Source organism: Haplochromis burtoni, unplaced genomic scaffold, assembly GCF_018398535.1.
Source record: "Haplochromis burtoni strain Fernald_Lab_line unplaced genomic scaffold, NCSU_Asbu1 Contig_508, whole genome shotgun sequence".
Lineage (NCBI taxonomy): Eukaryota > Metazoa > Chordata > Actinopteri > Cichliformes > Cichlidae > Haplochromis > Haplochromis burtoni.
The window spans coordinates 43,833-60,590 of record NW_024582869.1 but is presented as its reverse complement, the minus strand read 5'-3'; the positions used below and the strand labels follow the sequence as shown (position 1 = coordinate 60,590).

The 16,758-nt window shown below is 40.6% G+C and overlaps 3 protein-coding genes across 3 annotated transcripts; 2 read left to right on the top strand and 1 right to left on the bottom strand.

The window, feature by feature from the left end:
• The first annotated feature begins 365 nt into the window (after window positions 1–365).
• On the top strand, window positions 366–3,873 carry grpel1 (GrpE-like 1, mitochondrial). Its single transcript, XM_005947238.2, has 4 exons — window positions 366–522; window positions 1,506–1,653; window positions 2,002–2,083; window positions 2,760–3,873. Exons 1-4 carry the CDS (start codon window positions 455–457, stop codon window positions 3,104–3,106), a joined length of 645 nt encoding a protein of 214 aa, XP_005947300.1. The 5' UTR covers window positions 366–454; the 3' UTR covers window positions 3,107–3,873.
• Window positions 3,874–5,267: 1,394 nt separating this feature from the next.
• tada2b (transcriptional adaptor 2B) lies at window positions 5,268–11,488 on the bottom strand. The gene is made up of 2 exons (XM_005947239.3): window positions 11,199–11,488; window positions 5,268–9,599 (listed from the first exon to the last, which is right to left on the bottom strand). Exons 1-2 carry the CDS (start codon window positions 11,466–11,468, stop codon window positions 8,388–8,390), a joined length of 1,482 nt encoding a protein of 493 aa, XP_005947301.1. The 5' UTR covers window positions 11,469–11,488; the 3' UTR covers window positions 5,268–8,387.
• Window positions 11,489–11,521: 33 nt separating this feature from the next.
• On the top strand, window positions 11,522–16,758 carry ccdc96 (coiled-coil domain containing 96). The gene is made up of 3 exons (XM_005947242.3): window positions 11,522–12,425; window positions 15,300–15,647; window positions 15,737–16,758. The coding sequence occupies exons 1-3, from the start codon at window positions 11,703–11,705 to the stop codon at window positions 16,049–16,051; spliced, it is 1,386 nt and encodes a 461-aa protein (XP_005947304.3). The 5' UTR covers window positions 11,522–11,702; the 3' UTR covers window positions 16,052–16,758.

The following is a 16,758-nucleotide window of genomic DNA, read 5'->3' as shown; positions in this document are numbered from 1 at the left end:
GGTCTGTCAGTAACTCTTTAGAAGGATCAGGCTTCCTAGCTGCCTTTCCTCACCAACATGCTCTGCCGTGTTGTACTATTTGATTCTGATACTACTACTACCACTACTACTAATTCAATCGCGTTTTATACACTACAAAATAAATAAAATATACGACTGTGTTTGCTACTTAAACGGTTACGGTTGAATAACCAAGCGATGAGTAACCTTCTGTTTGATAGGGGTTTAAAAAAACTGTCCTTGCTCTCCTATGCATTTTTCACCTTTAACTTCAACTCAACCGAACTATATTATGTCGTCAAATGCTTTAATAAACACGATTGGCCATCTGCGAGAGTGGGTCTTTTTACTTGTCAGTGATTGGTGCGAAATCCACGCTGCTGCCAGCAGGGTTGTACGTCCCGTCAGCGTGTTTTACAAGGAGGTTTGAACTGCACAGCTAATTATTCTGAAAATGGCGAGCTGGTGTGTACGAGCAGTTAGACAGAGCTACTCTTTTGTAGCTTCGCCTGCGCTAATAAGGTAAGGAGTATTTATTGGTGAGTTACGTCCCCTAACATGGGCGTTTTTACAGTAACGACAGGCTTTCATTGGTCAGGTGGTGGCTAGCAGAGTTAGCTTTTGTAGGGTTAAATAGTCCCCACAGTTATCATTAACGTGAAAATCCAGATCAAAGAAACGCTTAAATACGTATGTTTGATAATATAGTGGGTCAAACTGAAGCCTAATCACCGTATAGGTGTGTAATCCCTAGAAACTGGAGGATGATGACATAACCTGACGTATCCTGAAAGTAGTCCATGCTACAGTAAATATCCAGGGGTCTGTTACACACGCTGTTGTGGACGTGGGATTTTTAAAATTGTATTTATTTGATCTCTTTAATGTACTACACCGTCTTCTGTGTTTCTATGTGGGACTTGACGCAATGCGTATGGACCAAACTAATTTCATATATGTAGATACCTTCCTTACACAAGCCCCTCTTGTGTAACTATAACTTCGTGTTACATTAAATAATGTAATGTCAAGATTAGCGTCAGGTCTCCAAACTTTCCTCGTGGCTACAGAAAGATGCACATATCCCGCGAAATGGGCTGTTACAATGAGTTTAACAAAATAAGGCTGACATATATGATATACTAGGCATTTATCATTGAGTGGCAGAAATTCTAAGTTGATCCTCTACCAGTTGAATTGATATTTAATGTCTTATGTATTTAGTACACCTATACAATGACTTTAAATGGCTTGCTGAAGAATATTAAAATTGTGTTCATATGGGGACACTGAATGTGTCATTTTCACACCCTTGTATGCTATGAGGAAACATTTGTATTAGCTCTTTTTCAGGTTTCTGTTATCAAAGTGCTTAAAGTAACACAAGTTATGGACTAAGAAATATTTTAGCACTGTACATCAAAGTGCTTTGGCCACGTCCAATAAAGTCTCTGGTGCATATATGGTGTAAATCTTGCTAAAATTTAAGTGTCCTTGCCACCCAGGGGGTCTCCCCGATTGTTGTGCATGGCCACCCAGCAGAAGAATGGCCACGGGTCAGAGGAGGAGGCTGAGAAGCCAGAACCAAGCCCAACAGAGAAATCCCTAATGGAGGAGAAAACCCAGCTGGAGGATCAGCTCAAGGACATGACAGTAAGTCAGTGTGGGCTGCAGATCAGCCTCCAGTTCAGTGGTTACCAAAGTTACACTGACCTGGTATAAACATTACCACGTCGATACCTTTTTCTGTACTTCAGCTTTTGTCAAGTTAGCTGTTCTTTGTGAAGTTACTGTTCTTCACAGAGCAGCGCATACATTTATAATCTATCACTCAAAATAAAAGGCTTGGATTCTCCAGTGGGCATGTGATTAAAGTATTTGGCCCTTTTGAGTTCAAATGAGTTTTAGTCTTACTGATAGAACATTATAGCCTTTATAAAGGGGCTTAACAAATGTAAGTGCAGTTTTTAATCAGCAGTTTGTTTCCACCTTTGTTTCCAGGAAAAGTACAAGAGGGCATTGGCAGACACAGAGAACCTCAGGACGAGAACTCAGAAGATGATAGAGGACGCTAAATTATATGGTAAGGGCTTGTTTCCATTTAGGCTTTGAGTTTGCACCTGTGGACGCAAGCCACTGCCTCGATGTCGTTTCAGCTGGTTCAATACCCTTTGGTTTTGGTTTTTGTAACCTCACACACTTTGTTGCTGCTGTTGCAGCCAGGTTGAAGACATGAGCACATGAACATAGCAATAGTTCGAGACTTTCTATGAGCGGAAAAAGGGATTTCTCTGCTTCTGGTTTTGACAACTTCTCTTCCTTCACCAATGCTGATGTGGAGGTTTTGTCTAAATGGAGATTCTTATCAGTCATCACTGCAGCACCTATTTACACCCTTATCACTAGTATAAACCATCAATGTGCAATGCGGTGAGTAAACAGGTGCACATGATGCACTGTTAGGTTGTAAGGCTAAAATGATCTGCTGTTGCATGTTCCTACCACAAGATGTCAGAAGAGGTCAACTTTAGCCTTGTTAGAAAAAGGATTTTCTTATGTGGTTTAATTCAGTTGTTTTTGTATAGTGACATCATATCTTTTAGACTTTGGTATATGTTGCTAGGTTATACTCAAAAATGACTCAAGAAAATGCTGAGTAGTTTAAAAATGATACAAGGTTAGAGTTGATTGTTGATAGAAAAATGCAATATAATTGAAGGTGTAACCTGAATAATTATCCAACATCTTACCCTCACTAGGGATCCAGAGCTTCTGCAAGGACCTGCTGGAAGTTGCAGACATTTTAGAGAAGGCCACAGAGAGCGTGCCCAAGGAGGAGGTGACAAGCCAGAACCCTCACCTGAAGAACCTGTACGACGGCCTGGTGATGACCGAGGTCCAGATCCAGAAGGTATTCACCAAGCACGGCCTCATCAAGCTCAACCCAGATGGCCAGAAATTTGACCCCTATGAGCATGAGGCCCTCTTCCACGCTCCTGTCGAGGGTAAAGAGCCTGGCACTGTTGCTGTAGTGACCAAAGTGGGCTACAAGCTTCATGGTCGTACCCTCAGACCAGCTTTGGTGGGTGTAGCCAAAGCTCTCTAGAACTGACACTGTAAGTCTGTAACAGAGCGGGATTAGTATTTCTTTCCTGACTGTTGGTTGACCTCAGGCTCAGCAGACTGCTCAAGGCACCCTACCATCATCTTCTCACGTCTGTCCACACTTCCCCTTCCTAAGGTGCCTCAAAGATAAGGGGAGCCCAGCTGAACTTTGTATCTGGACAGTGTCCAACAGTTTTTAACAGATACACCATGCATCGCACAGGATTTTTTTTTTTCTTCATTAGTCATGCAAGTTGTGATCTTTGTCTTTTGATCAAGGAAACAAGGGCAGGTATTCATATACATAGTTCTCAGCACTATAAATGATAAGAAAAAGTATGAAGTGAGATCGTGAACCCCTGCTTGCAAGACTTTTTGGGCAGAGATGAGGTATAAAATATGTTCACAAAGTGGTTAATGTTGTTATCATTCCAGACTTCATTGTAAAATGCTCATATTAATAACCATATATTAGAATAATAATTAATTTCATTCTGTGAAAACGTGAAAGAACAGCACAACAGGAAATGATAGGAAGGTTGACATTTGCACTGTGCTGATAGCGGCTTTCTATCAGCCCTGTTAAAGTAATCCTGGTATTGTGGATGTGATCAGGTGGGGTAAGCCAACTTCAGCCAGTGTAACATCTCTCCCAGAGTTGTGGTGGACTGTGATGTGAGAGCTTTATCTGTCCAGTAGAAGAATTCTGTATATGGACCTTTTTGTCCAAATTGTCATTGCATCCAAATAAACTGGTCAATTTTGAAATCCTTATTGTGGTAGTGTTTGGCTTTTATACACGTCTTTAATGGACTGCATTTTAATGAAAGGTGCAGGTAGCTCATGCAACCAGTTCAGAGTCCCTAATCAGTTTACATCTGTAATTAATTAATTATTATTATTTTCTCTCAAGGATATAATTAGCAGTTGTGTCCATTCTAATATCTAATGCATTTATAACTCTAGAACTGACCTTAGGTTTCTTTAATACCAGAGTAAGCTTGTAAAGCTGTCTGTACTTTTATTTGTTCCATAAACTGTAACTAAAAGATGTATATCACATGTGTCAAACTCCAGGCCTCGAGGGTTCTGCAGGTTTTAGATGTGTCCTTGATCCAACACAGCTGATTTAAATGGCTAAATGACCTCCTCAACATGTCTTGAAGTCCTCCAGAGGCCTGGTAATGAACTAATCATTTGATTCAGGTGTGTTGACCCAGGGTGAGATGTAAAACCTGCAGGCCTGGAGTCTGACACCCCTGATGTATATGGTTCCCAGATCTGAAAAGTAGGTCACTGTGGAAGTCCCTTAAAGCTTTGTTTCCCGTGGCCAGCAGGGGGCAGTTCTGGTTCCACAAAGCACTGTAAAGAAGTCATGCTCGTGACTTACTTTAGTTACAAAATTCAAGGTTTCAGCTGCTAATTTCTCATATGATTAAATATCACTTCATTTTTTTTTAATGTGCAAAATAAACATCATGTATGCAGACATAGCAAGATGTGCTTCATTGTGGGAATGACAGTCTTCCCCAGCTTCTGAGTCAGAGCCACCCTTTTTCTCATTGTGTGTACATTTTCAGATCACCAGAATGGCAATGCCCTAGAGCAGGGGTATCCAACTCCAGGCCTCAAAGGCTGCTGTCCTGCAGGTTTTACATCTCACCCTGGGTCAACACACCTGAATCAAATGATTAGTTCATTACCAGGCCTCTGGAGAACTCAAGACATGTTGAGGAGGTAATTTAGTCATTTAAATCAGCTGTGTTGGATGAAGTACACATCTAAAACCTGCAGGACAGGATGATTACAGTAAAAAATAAAATTCCTTAAGAAACTTATTTCTTCCTTTTCAGTTTAATAATAATAATAATAATATTAATAATGGATTGCATTTATATAGCGCGTTTAGTTTTAATTCTTACATTTTTTATTGTGTGGTTGACACGTTACTACAGTTAATCCATTCTATTCTTGCTTTCTCATATCAAGTCTTCTTTTCCAGTGAAAGGGATCATTGAAACTTCTGTCACCTCATTTATATTCTGCCCTGGTGTGGACGTTCGGTCAGCTATACAAGTAACAAACCCTCTCTTTGTGACTCAAACAATTCTGGCATTTTGTGTTAGTTTTGAAAGATCACATTTACACTAAAACACCACCACTTAGAATGATAAAGTATTTGCACTTTTAATACATCTCCACAGATACTTTGTCATTTTCAACAACAAAGTAACAGAACAGCAAAACAACTCAACATAATGAGACGGGCAACAAGATTTAGGACAGCTCGACAGCATGCCACGACTAGAACCAAAACCTCTTCTTCTTTGCGATTCCAAAAACTTTTTTTTTTTAATTACAAAAAGCTATAAAAATTTCATGACATAAAATACTGTACATTTCACAGGTCAGCATAGTTCTCCCCTCCCCTAAAATTTATCTTATAAAGATATTTACATTTGGTAATGTAAAGTCAGCAAATCCCCCTTACAAAAAGTATTTTCCCAATGAGAACAAAAATTCTTCAGTTTCCACATTTTCGATGGAGACTTTAATATCAAAACACACCATTTTGGAACAATCTAGAACAGTTAGTTGCACGTGCAAACCTGAAAAAAAGAAAAAGTGACAATTAAAGAAAAATGACCAGTTGGTTTCAGCATCACCTTCGAAAAACATTCTGGGCCAGAGGCTCTGAAAAATGCTTATTATATCATTTTGCAAAATCAACAGAACACTCATCTAACGTTCAACCAGCATCTTCTGGAAACCCACTACAGCCAATGAACACATTCAAATCCAGTAGGAACATGTTAGCTAAGGGTTACAACAATGTACAGGAGTGGACCCGAAAACAATATCCATGACCTAAAGAAATCTGCTTGAATGAAAAATTTTCAGTGTTTTCTGCATACTGTAAATAAGAGGGACTATTTCCTGCTGCAGATCGATACACATTTGGTACTCTAGCTGGTTACAGGCGGACAATGTACGTTGGACTGTTTGTACTCATCAGTGCAACAGACACACACTATTTGTGTGAAACACTGACTGATTGTCAGGGTCTTTTCATAAGACTTTGTTGACAATCAAAAAAAATCAGCTGTAGCATTTAGCATAATGAAGCTCCTTTGGCCACGAATGTTGTTAACATGTAAGTGAAATTTAACACCCTGCACAAATGATCCTCAAGCTTAGAGCGGAACCTTACAATCTTAGACGCTACATTGTAATAAACAAAACAACGCAACGCTCCACGTTTAAAGCGACACTACAAAAACAATGCCCTGCATGACTTTCCCCGCTCCATCCAGGAAGCTACATTTTAGTCAGCTACAGACAAAGAAAAGAAGAGAATGTGAATCTAGACATTTTCCAGCACAGGTAACACCCACACTACCTCTTGTCCTTCTAATTCTTTTGTTTTTAAACGTACTCCTGCTTCAGCTGTGAGACAACTAATTTTCAGCTTGGGTCGCCAAAAAAAGCAATACAAAAGAAAATGATGCCACACAGTGCCACTGTTCTGCTTCTACTTTTAGCCAATGTAAAAAGTGAAGTGAAAGCATATTGATAGGCTGCACATCAGCCTCGTTGGGCAGCTGTAAATCTGGTCAGCTATAAGACTATTGAACCTTAAACCTTAAGGTGCAACGTTGTGATGATGTATTAGCTCTGTGTACTCACTCGGTAAACAGCAGTCTTGTACTTTTAAAGTCCTATCATCTGTAGTACAGCACGTGGACTGTAAAATATTTAAAGTTTTAAAGCCGAACCCACACTTTCCTCAGGACAAACTAAAAGGAATACAACAGTTATTGGTGGGTTGCTGACGCAGTCAATCAAATCGCTCCACTTACCTTTTTCTACAACATAGAAGGTTGAATGAAAATATTCTTTTTAAATATAGAAAATACTTCACGCTGAGATTTTAGGGGCTTTAAAACAAATGTAAGCCATACATAATTTTAACTTAAATTTGTTTAAAAAAAATATTTAAACAGGATCTTTTTAAATTAGCTATCAAAAAAAAATACATTCTGAGTTGGACTTTTTACAGGTTAAAAATAAGCCTGGCAGTGCCCTCTGGTGGACAGAGTGTGACTGGCGTTGACTATGATCTCTTCTTTGGCATTTCTTGTCATTTTTTTCAAACCTGCAGTGACACTGCTGATATTAGCCTTAGTGGATTTTTAAGGGTCATGTTTAGGAATAAGAAAAGATTCCAATATTGATATACTGGTCAATATTTGTTTAATATAAATATACACATATAAATTCTTTATGTTAGTTACTTTAAAAAGGGACAATAACGGGTGTCGTTTTTTGTTTTGCTTCGCTTTAATTATCCAGCAATGTATTTCTCAAACTAGTTTCTACTCTGCTACATGTACTGGGAGTATTGTATGGAATGGATGTTGGAGCACACTCTCCTGCAAAAACTCTAAATTAAATTTCTGCATCGGTATTTGGTAAAAAAAAAATTTGGGGGAAGATATACAGCAATCAGCCACCTGCAGCAGGTCAAGCTCTAGCTAATCTAAGTAAGCAGTGATAGGCTAGCAATGACATCCACCGAAAGGTATGGGTAGGAATGAAGTCGAAGGGACCTGTGGAAACTCATCTTTTTGTATTCATTATTGTACTCGGCATTTGGTGCAAACTGCAAACTCTGATAGGCCGATAATGACTGTAAACTTCAGCGAGCCCGCTCTAACTAATATTAGGCTATCTAATTAAGTTTGCGCTAAAACCAGCCAGGTTATGGGCAAACCCTGGTTTTTGGAGCTTTTTTTCTTTGTGTTTCTTTCCCCAATCACCTTATTTTGCAGCCACCAATGGGATAAGAGTTTATCATCAAATCCAATTTTGTTATTTACTTTTCTTTTCAGCATGAAGGTTATTTGCCCTGTCGCCGGTTGCATTCATTACATTATTTCTACCTTCAGTGTACCTGCTGTAACAACACCAAAACAGCTCTATAATACCTGCAAGTGTTAACACTGCAGTTATTATTTTGTCAAAACATTTAGAATAGAAAGTACTGTAACCCACACAGCTGTATTAATCCCCTGTTCCTTTCCAAATGCAAAAATATAGGCAGTTTTGTTCCTTGCCCTTATATGAAAATATTTTTTTCTCCAGTTGGGCATCTTATTTCTTTTCAACGTACATATTTACAAGGTCACTCCTGAAAAAAAAAATGGTGAAAACCAGTAGTTTTTCCTGCCTCCAGCGCTTATAGCTTATCTGTTTATAATTTCCTGAGCAACGATGGACTGCTAAGAGGTGTCTCGGGATATCCAGCCACTTTCTGTGAGGAAGGTGAGAATGCGCTTCTTAAGAACCTTATCCAGGTAGCTGGGCATTCGGCTCTTGGCGGGAATGCCCTGCCTTTTCTGCAGGTGATCTTTGATGATGATGGTTTTGACAGTCAGGTAGCGTGCCGGGCTGAGGTTGAGAGAGTTGCACAGCACCTTCTCCCTGTCTGACAGCAGCTCGAAGCCTGTCAGATTCTCAATGGCAGCAAACTCACCATCTTTGCCCTCTTCTTTGATCCCACCTCCAACCCCTAGTCCTCCAGCAACGCCTCCTCCTCCTCCAGCTCCACCCCCGAGCCCCATCCCTGAACCAAGCCCTCCTCCTCCCGAGCTGCCCCGCTTTGAGGTGACCACACTTTTGTTCTCCTTGCGTTTCTCCCGTTTGTGGCGTGCTGCTTCGTATTCCGCTGACTCCTCCAGGCGTGTGATGCCGTTTCGGCGGTAGCGCTGCAGCTCGCGCACCTTGGCCCTCAGCACTCGCTCTTTATGCATATTCTCAAAGAACTCTTCAAACTCCCGATGGGCCATGAACTGGCAAAGCGCTCGCAGCCTCACCCGCTGCTCCTTCTCTTCCTTGGTGATTTTTCTTTTAGGTGTACTTGGGAGAGGACCTGCTCCCGATGCCGTCATGGATCCTGATCCGACTGCACCACCACCAGCCCCTGTCCCACTCACGCCAGCTGCACTTCCTACGACTCCCAACATCCCTGTTTTGTCCTTCTCCTTGTCCTTCTTGTCTCGGCCCAAAAATGAAGGCACCAGGTTGTAGTCACGAGCGATGTTCTTACGCCGCTGGCGTTCTCTGAGCTTACGCACATACATGTCCACATGGGCGCGCTTCATTTCAATTTCCACGTCCTCATCATCGTAGTTGACACACAGTCCGCTGATGAGCTTCTCCGCGTCCTGGTCATACTCAATCTCATAGTCATCACGTAGTGGCATGTAGCCCAGCTGCTGTTGCTCCACCAAGCTGATATCCAGCGGAGGGAGCGGAGTGGTCAGGCTGGGCGACAAGGGCCCTCCGCTCGGGCAGGTGTGATCGGTCACCCGGTTTGGAATACTGTCAGGGATACAGGCCTTCCCCAGGTTTCCATGGATGTACATGGTGACATAATGTTCCATGACTTCCTGAGGAGTCCGGGATGCTCCAACATGATCAGCCATGTCCTCCTGAAAGGTCACAAAAAGGAAGTTGTTACTAAGAGGACACCCACACCATTGTATTTTTCTATGTTATACTAGAAGATGTAAAAGTGATGCTCAAACAATCTGTTTAGCTGTTCAAGAGAAAATGGTTTAGAATTCTCATCATTGATATTTAAATATTCATATTTTCTGCTTTTCAATTTTGGGTTGTTTTTAAAATTAAACAAGTAAACTGTAGACATCACCATGAAATATTTGAAAATGTACATTTTCTGATGCATTATAGGGGTGCATAATTTTATCTAAAAACTTCCAAGTAAGTCAAACTTAATATAATTTATTTTACACAGACAAATATTCTAATATGCTACACATAAGCCATATGCACTTTGTAATTGACTGTAAATGGGGTTTGGAGGTGAAGTGTAACTGGTCCACATATACTTAAGAGGAGTCTGTACATTAACAGATGTCTGAGCATTTTTCTGACCGTTTGACATGCAAAAATTTATTTTATACTTGAGTAAATTAAACATCACTTGGTGGTGGTTGGTTCGTACCACAAGATAACTCTGCATATCTGTAACATTTCCAGCAAACCTTTCGTGACACTATTCCACTCTTAAATGTTAGCCTTGGTTTTTGGGCTTCAACCCTCTCCTGACCTTGAGATGGATAAGTTGATAACAAAATAGATTGATACGCTTTTGCATTATGAAAAATGAAATTTGATTACAGTTACATTACTTTGCTTTTTGTGTTTACACAGAACTATTCTTTCTTTCCCCTTTCCTTGTCTTCTGACTTTGTTTCAGGGGGCGCTAAAGCAGATCTTCCGCCTCCATCTCACCCTCTCCCTATAGTCACACCAACCCTCTGCATACCCTCCATCCCTCCATCTCTGTGGTCTTTCTTGTGCTGTTTTCTTTTTTTTTGTGCTCTTTTTTGTTAATTGTCTTATAGAAAATAGAGTTTTGAATGCATCTCTAAGCTAAAGTAGGCACTAAAAAGCACTGTGCCTCAATGATTCGTGGGATATTATGGAAAAAATTTAACATTTGTGTATATTCCATTAGTCTGATATCAAAACAGTTGGTCTTTGGTACACATTTAATTCAGAGGTTGATACACTTTACATGTTTCTTTAATATGCTGCATTGTAACACAAGTTTCAGGTTAGGTTTCAGTTAATAAGGAGTTAATTACTACTTACTACATAACAATATATTTTTTCCTTACTTATTTGCTTCCTGTTTTGCCCCTTGTTGTTTTGTGACTCTGAGCAATACAATTATTGAGTGATAATTACGATTATTTTTCCTTTTTATACGACGTGTTGTTGACATTCCACGTTTCTTAAAGTAAATTTTAACACTATTCTCAAATCTATTTTATTCAGGCTTTTCTTCTGTTTATATCGAAAATTATGTACAACGATAACAACGAAAATAAGAAGAAAAAAATCATTGTTATCTCAAAGGTCATTAGCGTTATTCTTATATTACCGCTACAAGCCTACTGCTCTTCTTATTTTTTCTTTCCAAGCACTAGACACAACGAAACTCCTATGAGTTTGTATAGAAAGCTCTAAAGGTCAGAAAAATAACTTAAAAAGTGATGTACCCAGTTTCCAAATCCATACTGCTCGATAGCATCGAGTAGCGACTGCTCTTCCCTGCTGGTCCACCCTCCTTCTGCCTCTGTACCCCAGAGAGAGAACCGACCGCCGTCGACCTGCTGGTAGCCGTGCCATCTCCGGTGATTACCGATTTCAGCGCCCGCTGAGAAGCACTCTGGGCACAGCTCGATATCAGGGCACTCGGTGCAGCGAAGCCGCAGGTTTGTAACATCTGCAAGGCAGTTAACGCAGTACTTCTTCCCCAAGTCGGCCATCTTGCCTGGCGTCTGCTTCTTGTTGTTGGAGGCAAACCTTCGCGCCTGCGTACAGCGAGCCTCGCAGCGCGAGCTACTCACATCCTGCTTATAAATATTAATGAGAATGGGTCAGGGCTCCTGTGATTGGCCCTTCTGCTTAGTTTCCAGGACAACCGAAACAAAACGAACAGTTTCATTGACCACAGAACTGCACGAGCCTTACCTCTGTATACAAAGTAAATATTATTAAAAATGGACAAAGAGGCGGGAGAGGGAGAAAATAAGGTAAGAATTCACAGTGACAGAGACACAGAGGAGTATTTTATTTCTGTTAGTGGGGATAAAAATGAAGCTGTCTCAGCTGAAATGCCCACATCAGACCCTGAAGAAAAGCACTGTGACAGCGGGAAAGTCACAGAAGAGTTCTCTGCTGAAGAGGCCGCCACTTTTGAACCAGAAGCCAAAAGTGAAGATGAGCTCTGCACTGAGTTTGATGTGATGATTAAAGTCAAAGAACAGCCACTGTGCCACAAAGAAAGTGTGGTTTCTGAGATGAACAGCACTTACCACGATGACGCTCTGAAGCTACATCCTGAGACTCAGGAAACGGAGATCTCCAGCCCTCTACACCACGAAGATGAAGAGGCTGAAAAAGAGGGAGCCACATCTGCATGTGCACAAAAACTAAACATAAAGTACAAAGAATATAGACCGCTCCTCCAGGAGGTGTCCAAGGAGCGAGATAAGGCCAGGCATAACAGCAGCCAGCTGCAGATGAAACTGGCACAATACTTCAAGAAGGCTGGGGACAGTGTCCAGCTGGAGGGCGAGAAGCCTGTGTCAGAGCAGCTGCAGGAGTACGAGAGGTACATCAACATCCTGACTGACCTGAAGCAGCAGCTCCGTGCTGAATCAGAGGCAGCCCAGCGTCAGGCAGAGGACCTGAGGCTACAGTCCCAGGAGCAGCTGGGCAAGGTTGGTGTTGTTTTAAGGGATTGTGTTTTTTACATTAAAGCACAGTTTTACATCCCATATTCACATCTGCAGTAGCACAATAACAATTAAACTTCCAGTCTATTAAAGCTTCAGTCTCTCTCGGTATCTGGTAGGTCATAGATGATGTGATTTATTGTTGTTTGGTTTAACTCCAGAGTTCATAAAAACTGAAAGAAATCAGATGGGTCTGATTTCATTAAAAATTCTGTCTCTGTTTTTTTATGCTTTCAGACAGAATCCTTTTCGACTACTATTCAACAGGTCAAGTGTCGTTTACTAATCAGTAGTTGTTTCACACTTCATTGTTCCCCACTCAATCTTTATCTGCATCCCACTTCTGTTACCAGTGTTGGGCCTGGAGGGGGCAAATACTGGCTATAATTTAGTGGAAATTTACTGAAAGCCCCAATCAGAACCTTTAGATACATCTGCATCTAAAGGACAAAGGTCACTCGTTCAAGGATGCTAATGTTTACATTTTGGTTCTAAAGAGGAGTGAAAGAAATCATCTGTGTCCAAATGTTATTAACGACCCTCTTTGAACAGAGGAGGTGGCTTACGACACCAACTGTCTGCCCTCTATAATCCATTTTTGAGATACCTTCCCAAGCGCCACATGATAGTTTGAGGCAATATCTCCCAGTGGTTTAATCCAAAACCTCTGCAGATATCACACACACACGTTTTCACACCTTAGCTCATGTGGTGAGCCACATAATCAAGGGCTTAAATACTTCTGACTCTCCATCTTTGATCTTAGAACTCAAGAAGCTTATCGAATCAGAGCTGAATCATCTTCAACAAACTTAAAGAAGTCCAGTCGCTTTTTTGGTCGCAAGCACTTGACAGTTGGAAAGAAACACACTCCGCCCTAAAACGGGTTTTATAACTTCTGCCTTCGTGATTCTACTGGTGTTGCTGTGGCATAACTTTTGTCATCGGACAGGACGCACAGGTTTGCCTGCTTGCCCTAAACTGACCATAACCTTGACTCCGAATCTTAACCCTTAAACAAGTCAGAAGGATTGTAAAAAACTGAAACCTTTAACCTTTCATCAATCAGATGGTCTAAAAATTGCTAAGACTTTAATCACTCACTCCTGTTGCTTGTAAGTTGGATTTTCCAGAAAGCTGGATTCCACATTCTGTCTGTTCTGCAAAGACACATTTTCAACAGGCACATTTAGGTCCACTTTTAAAAACAACAACAAAGTGATATAAAGTGTTTATGTGACTAAATACATTGTAGCTTTAAAAGAAAAAGAAAACAACTTTAGTTAACTGAAGAAAGCCACAGTTTCTGTCAGGAACTGGAGTTTCATTTTACACTTTAAATGTAAATCCTAAAAAAAAATGCTGATGCTGATTGGCATGGAGGCATTATTTTACATGTCTTTGAACCTACTTTAGGCTCCATCACTGACTCGATGACTTGTTTAACAGCTTCACACTTCTTTGTTTGGACACCAAACCCACAACACCTTTTAGGAAGAAACATGTTATGTAAATTATGATTCACAGTCTACACCATAAGGCCTCTTCTTACAGGCCAAACAGAACAATAGCTGCACTTATTACAGTCCTGAGAGATCAAAGTCAAGCTACAAGTAAAAAGAGAAATTCTGCGATACAGTAATGTCCAGTGTTCCTCAACTGACTGAAGAGTTATCAATAAAACATTTATTTTCCATGAGATTAGATTTGCTACAACTTTACTGCCATTGTTGAGAGTAGATGTGCAGAGAAAGCTGCACACAGTTACAGTGAGTCTTCCTGAAATCTTCAGTCATTCCTCAGCCTGTATTTAAAAAGGAGCCTAAATTACAACAACAGAGGATTAATTAAACCGATGATCTTTTGTCACCTGAAATTGATGCACTTAAGGTACAAGAAAGAAGAGACAAAAACATTTTCAGTTGCTCACAAATATGAGCACAGTTCTGCCCCCGTTCTTGCTGTTCACAGTAACACCCACTGCAATGTATCTGCAAGAGAGGCGGACAAACGAGGAAAAGTGATTCTGTCTTCACAGGGGCACACTTATCTTTTCTTGAGACTGTTTTTAATGTAGCCTATACAGGCTCCGGTTCATTAGTGTTGTCCTTAATTTTAAATATGAATTCAACGTTAAAAGCACAAACAAAAAAAAGTAGATTTTAAAATCACAGTTTTGATTTGGCAAAATTTTCCAGTTTCCAGTCATTGTGGATCAAAATTATTGAAAGACTTACAACCCTAATTAAGTTGATAACACTTACAATTGTGTTATTTTTGTAATTGTGTGTGTTGGAGAATTCTGTCCACAACAAAAATACAACTTTAGTGGAATGAGTACAGTGCTCTGTAAGGGCTAAGGTGATATATTTCAGTTCAGCAGTCCGATTAGCTGCATTTGAACCTAAAATCCATCTATTTGTGTTTGTTGGCTTCAATTTCACTTCAAACATGGGTGAACTAGACACACAGACGTTAGCACAGTACATGCATGAAACAGTAAATCATTTTTTTTGTATTCATTTTCTTATCATTATTTTTGCATGTTTAGAAAAAGGGAAAAGCTTTTATATGATACCTCAGTCTCTGCAGGGAAAATGGGCACAAGTGAGCCACACATGCACACTTGCAGGGAAGCTGGATGGATGTGCAGTGCATACTGAACTGTGCAGACACAGTGGAAGCTGTGGAAGATGCACAAAGACCGTTTGTTAAATATAACCTGAAACTAAGTAGAAATCTGCTGTCATTTTAATAAAAAATACACTGAAAATACAGTGACTGTACATATAGCCCTGTTATTAAAATTATTTAGCAAACTGTTAATGCACTCAAAAACTGTCTCATCATCATCCTCAGGTGGAAGATGAATGGCGAGCACTGATGGCACTGAAACAGGATACAGCTGTGAAGATGCTAAGCAGACGCCTGGGTAAAGAAGCAGCTCGGGCCAAAGTGGAGGCGTCTCTGCGAGCTGAACAGCTTCGGCAGGATGAGCTGATCAAACTGCGGCTGAAGCACATCAAGTTGAATATGAAGATTTGCAAGCTGGAGGCAGAGCTCCGCCATGGGGAGGAACATGACAGGGACCCCATACAGATCCAGTTTGAGCAGCTGCAGGCTGAGAAGCTAGAGCAGAAAAAACAAGCCGAAAAGCAGCACGAGGGATCAGTAAAGCTGCAGAAGAAGATCAGCAGTAGCTTGGAGGTATGCTGACAAATCCATGGATACAGATTGCTTCTAATTTCTTTCATTATGAGCAATAGCAGTGATATTTGTTGTCTCTCTTGTATCAGTGCCTGTCACATATAAAGGAGAAGCTGCGCTGGTGCCAGATGGAGGTCAAGGTGAAGAGAGAGCAACTGACTGAGGTGGAGGCCGTGGTGGCTGGGAAGAGGGACCACCTAACCAGGGTCAAGCAAGAAAACAGTCGCCTGCACAGACAAAACCTGAGGTTGAAGGAGCAGCGTGGGCTGCTGGGCAACAGGGTCCTGCTGCAGGACTTTGAGGATACTGTGAATGCCTCTGACCAACTGGAGGAACAACTAGAGCATCTGAAGTGCCGGCAAGCCGAGATCCTCTTCAGCTGTGGCGAGTGGAAGAGTCAATAATGACTAAAACTTTATCTCAGGTTTCAAAAAGCTATGAAAAAAATGAGAAAAGAACACATGTAGCTGACAAGGAGCTACCAGGAATGAGAACGAGCACTAGCCCTTAGAGTTTGTTTCAGTGTAGAGTCTCACTGTAAACTAAGCCTGCGTGCAGTAAAACTTGGAAAACCATAATCTGGATAAGAAGTCATGGACGGCATCCTCTCAAAAAAGATTATCATCTTAGATAAGGTGACTCAGACATGTTGAATGCAATCTTAAAAACATTGATAGAAATAAAGATACATTTTTGTGCAGTTTTTGTATTTTAATATGAAAATTTACTTTTTTTTTTACCAGAAGGTTTTAGTGTATTTGTCCTGTAGTAAAAAGAAAAATAATTTAATTTAATTTTACAAAGAAAACGTAGTAGCGGTTAATACTGTTACCTCACAACTAGAAGGTTGTATATTTATAGTTCATGGCTGGCTTCAGCTTCTGTGTGAGAATAATTGGTGATTTTGAATTGCCTGTAGGTGAAGATGTGAGAGCGACTGGTTGTCTGTCTTCTCTGCCACATGTGGAACGGGCTCTGCTGAATCAACGTTTCATACTTCTTAAATGTTACCTTGACATCTTTGATAGACTTTCTAGCCAGAAAGTTTGTGTTCAGCAATATTTAATCCAACTATTTATGGATTAAAAAGACAAAAAGACTTTGACAGCAA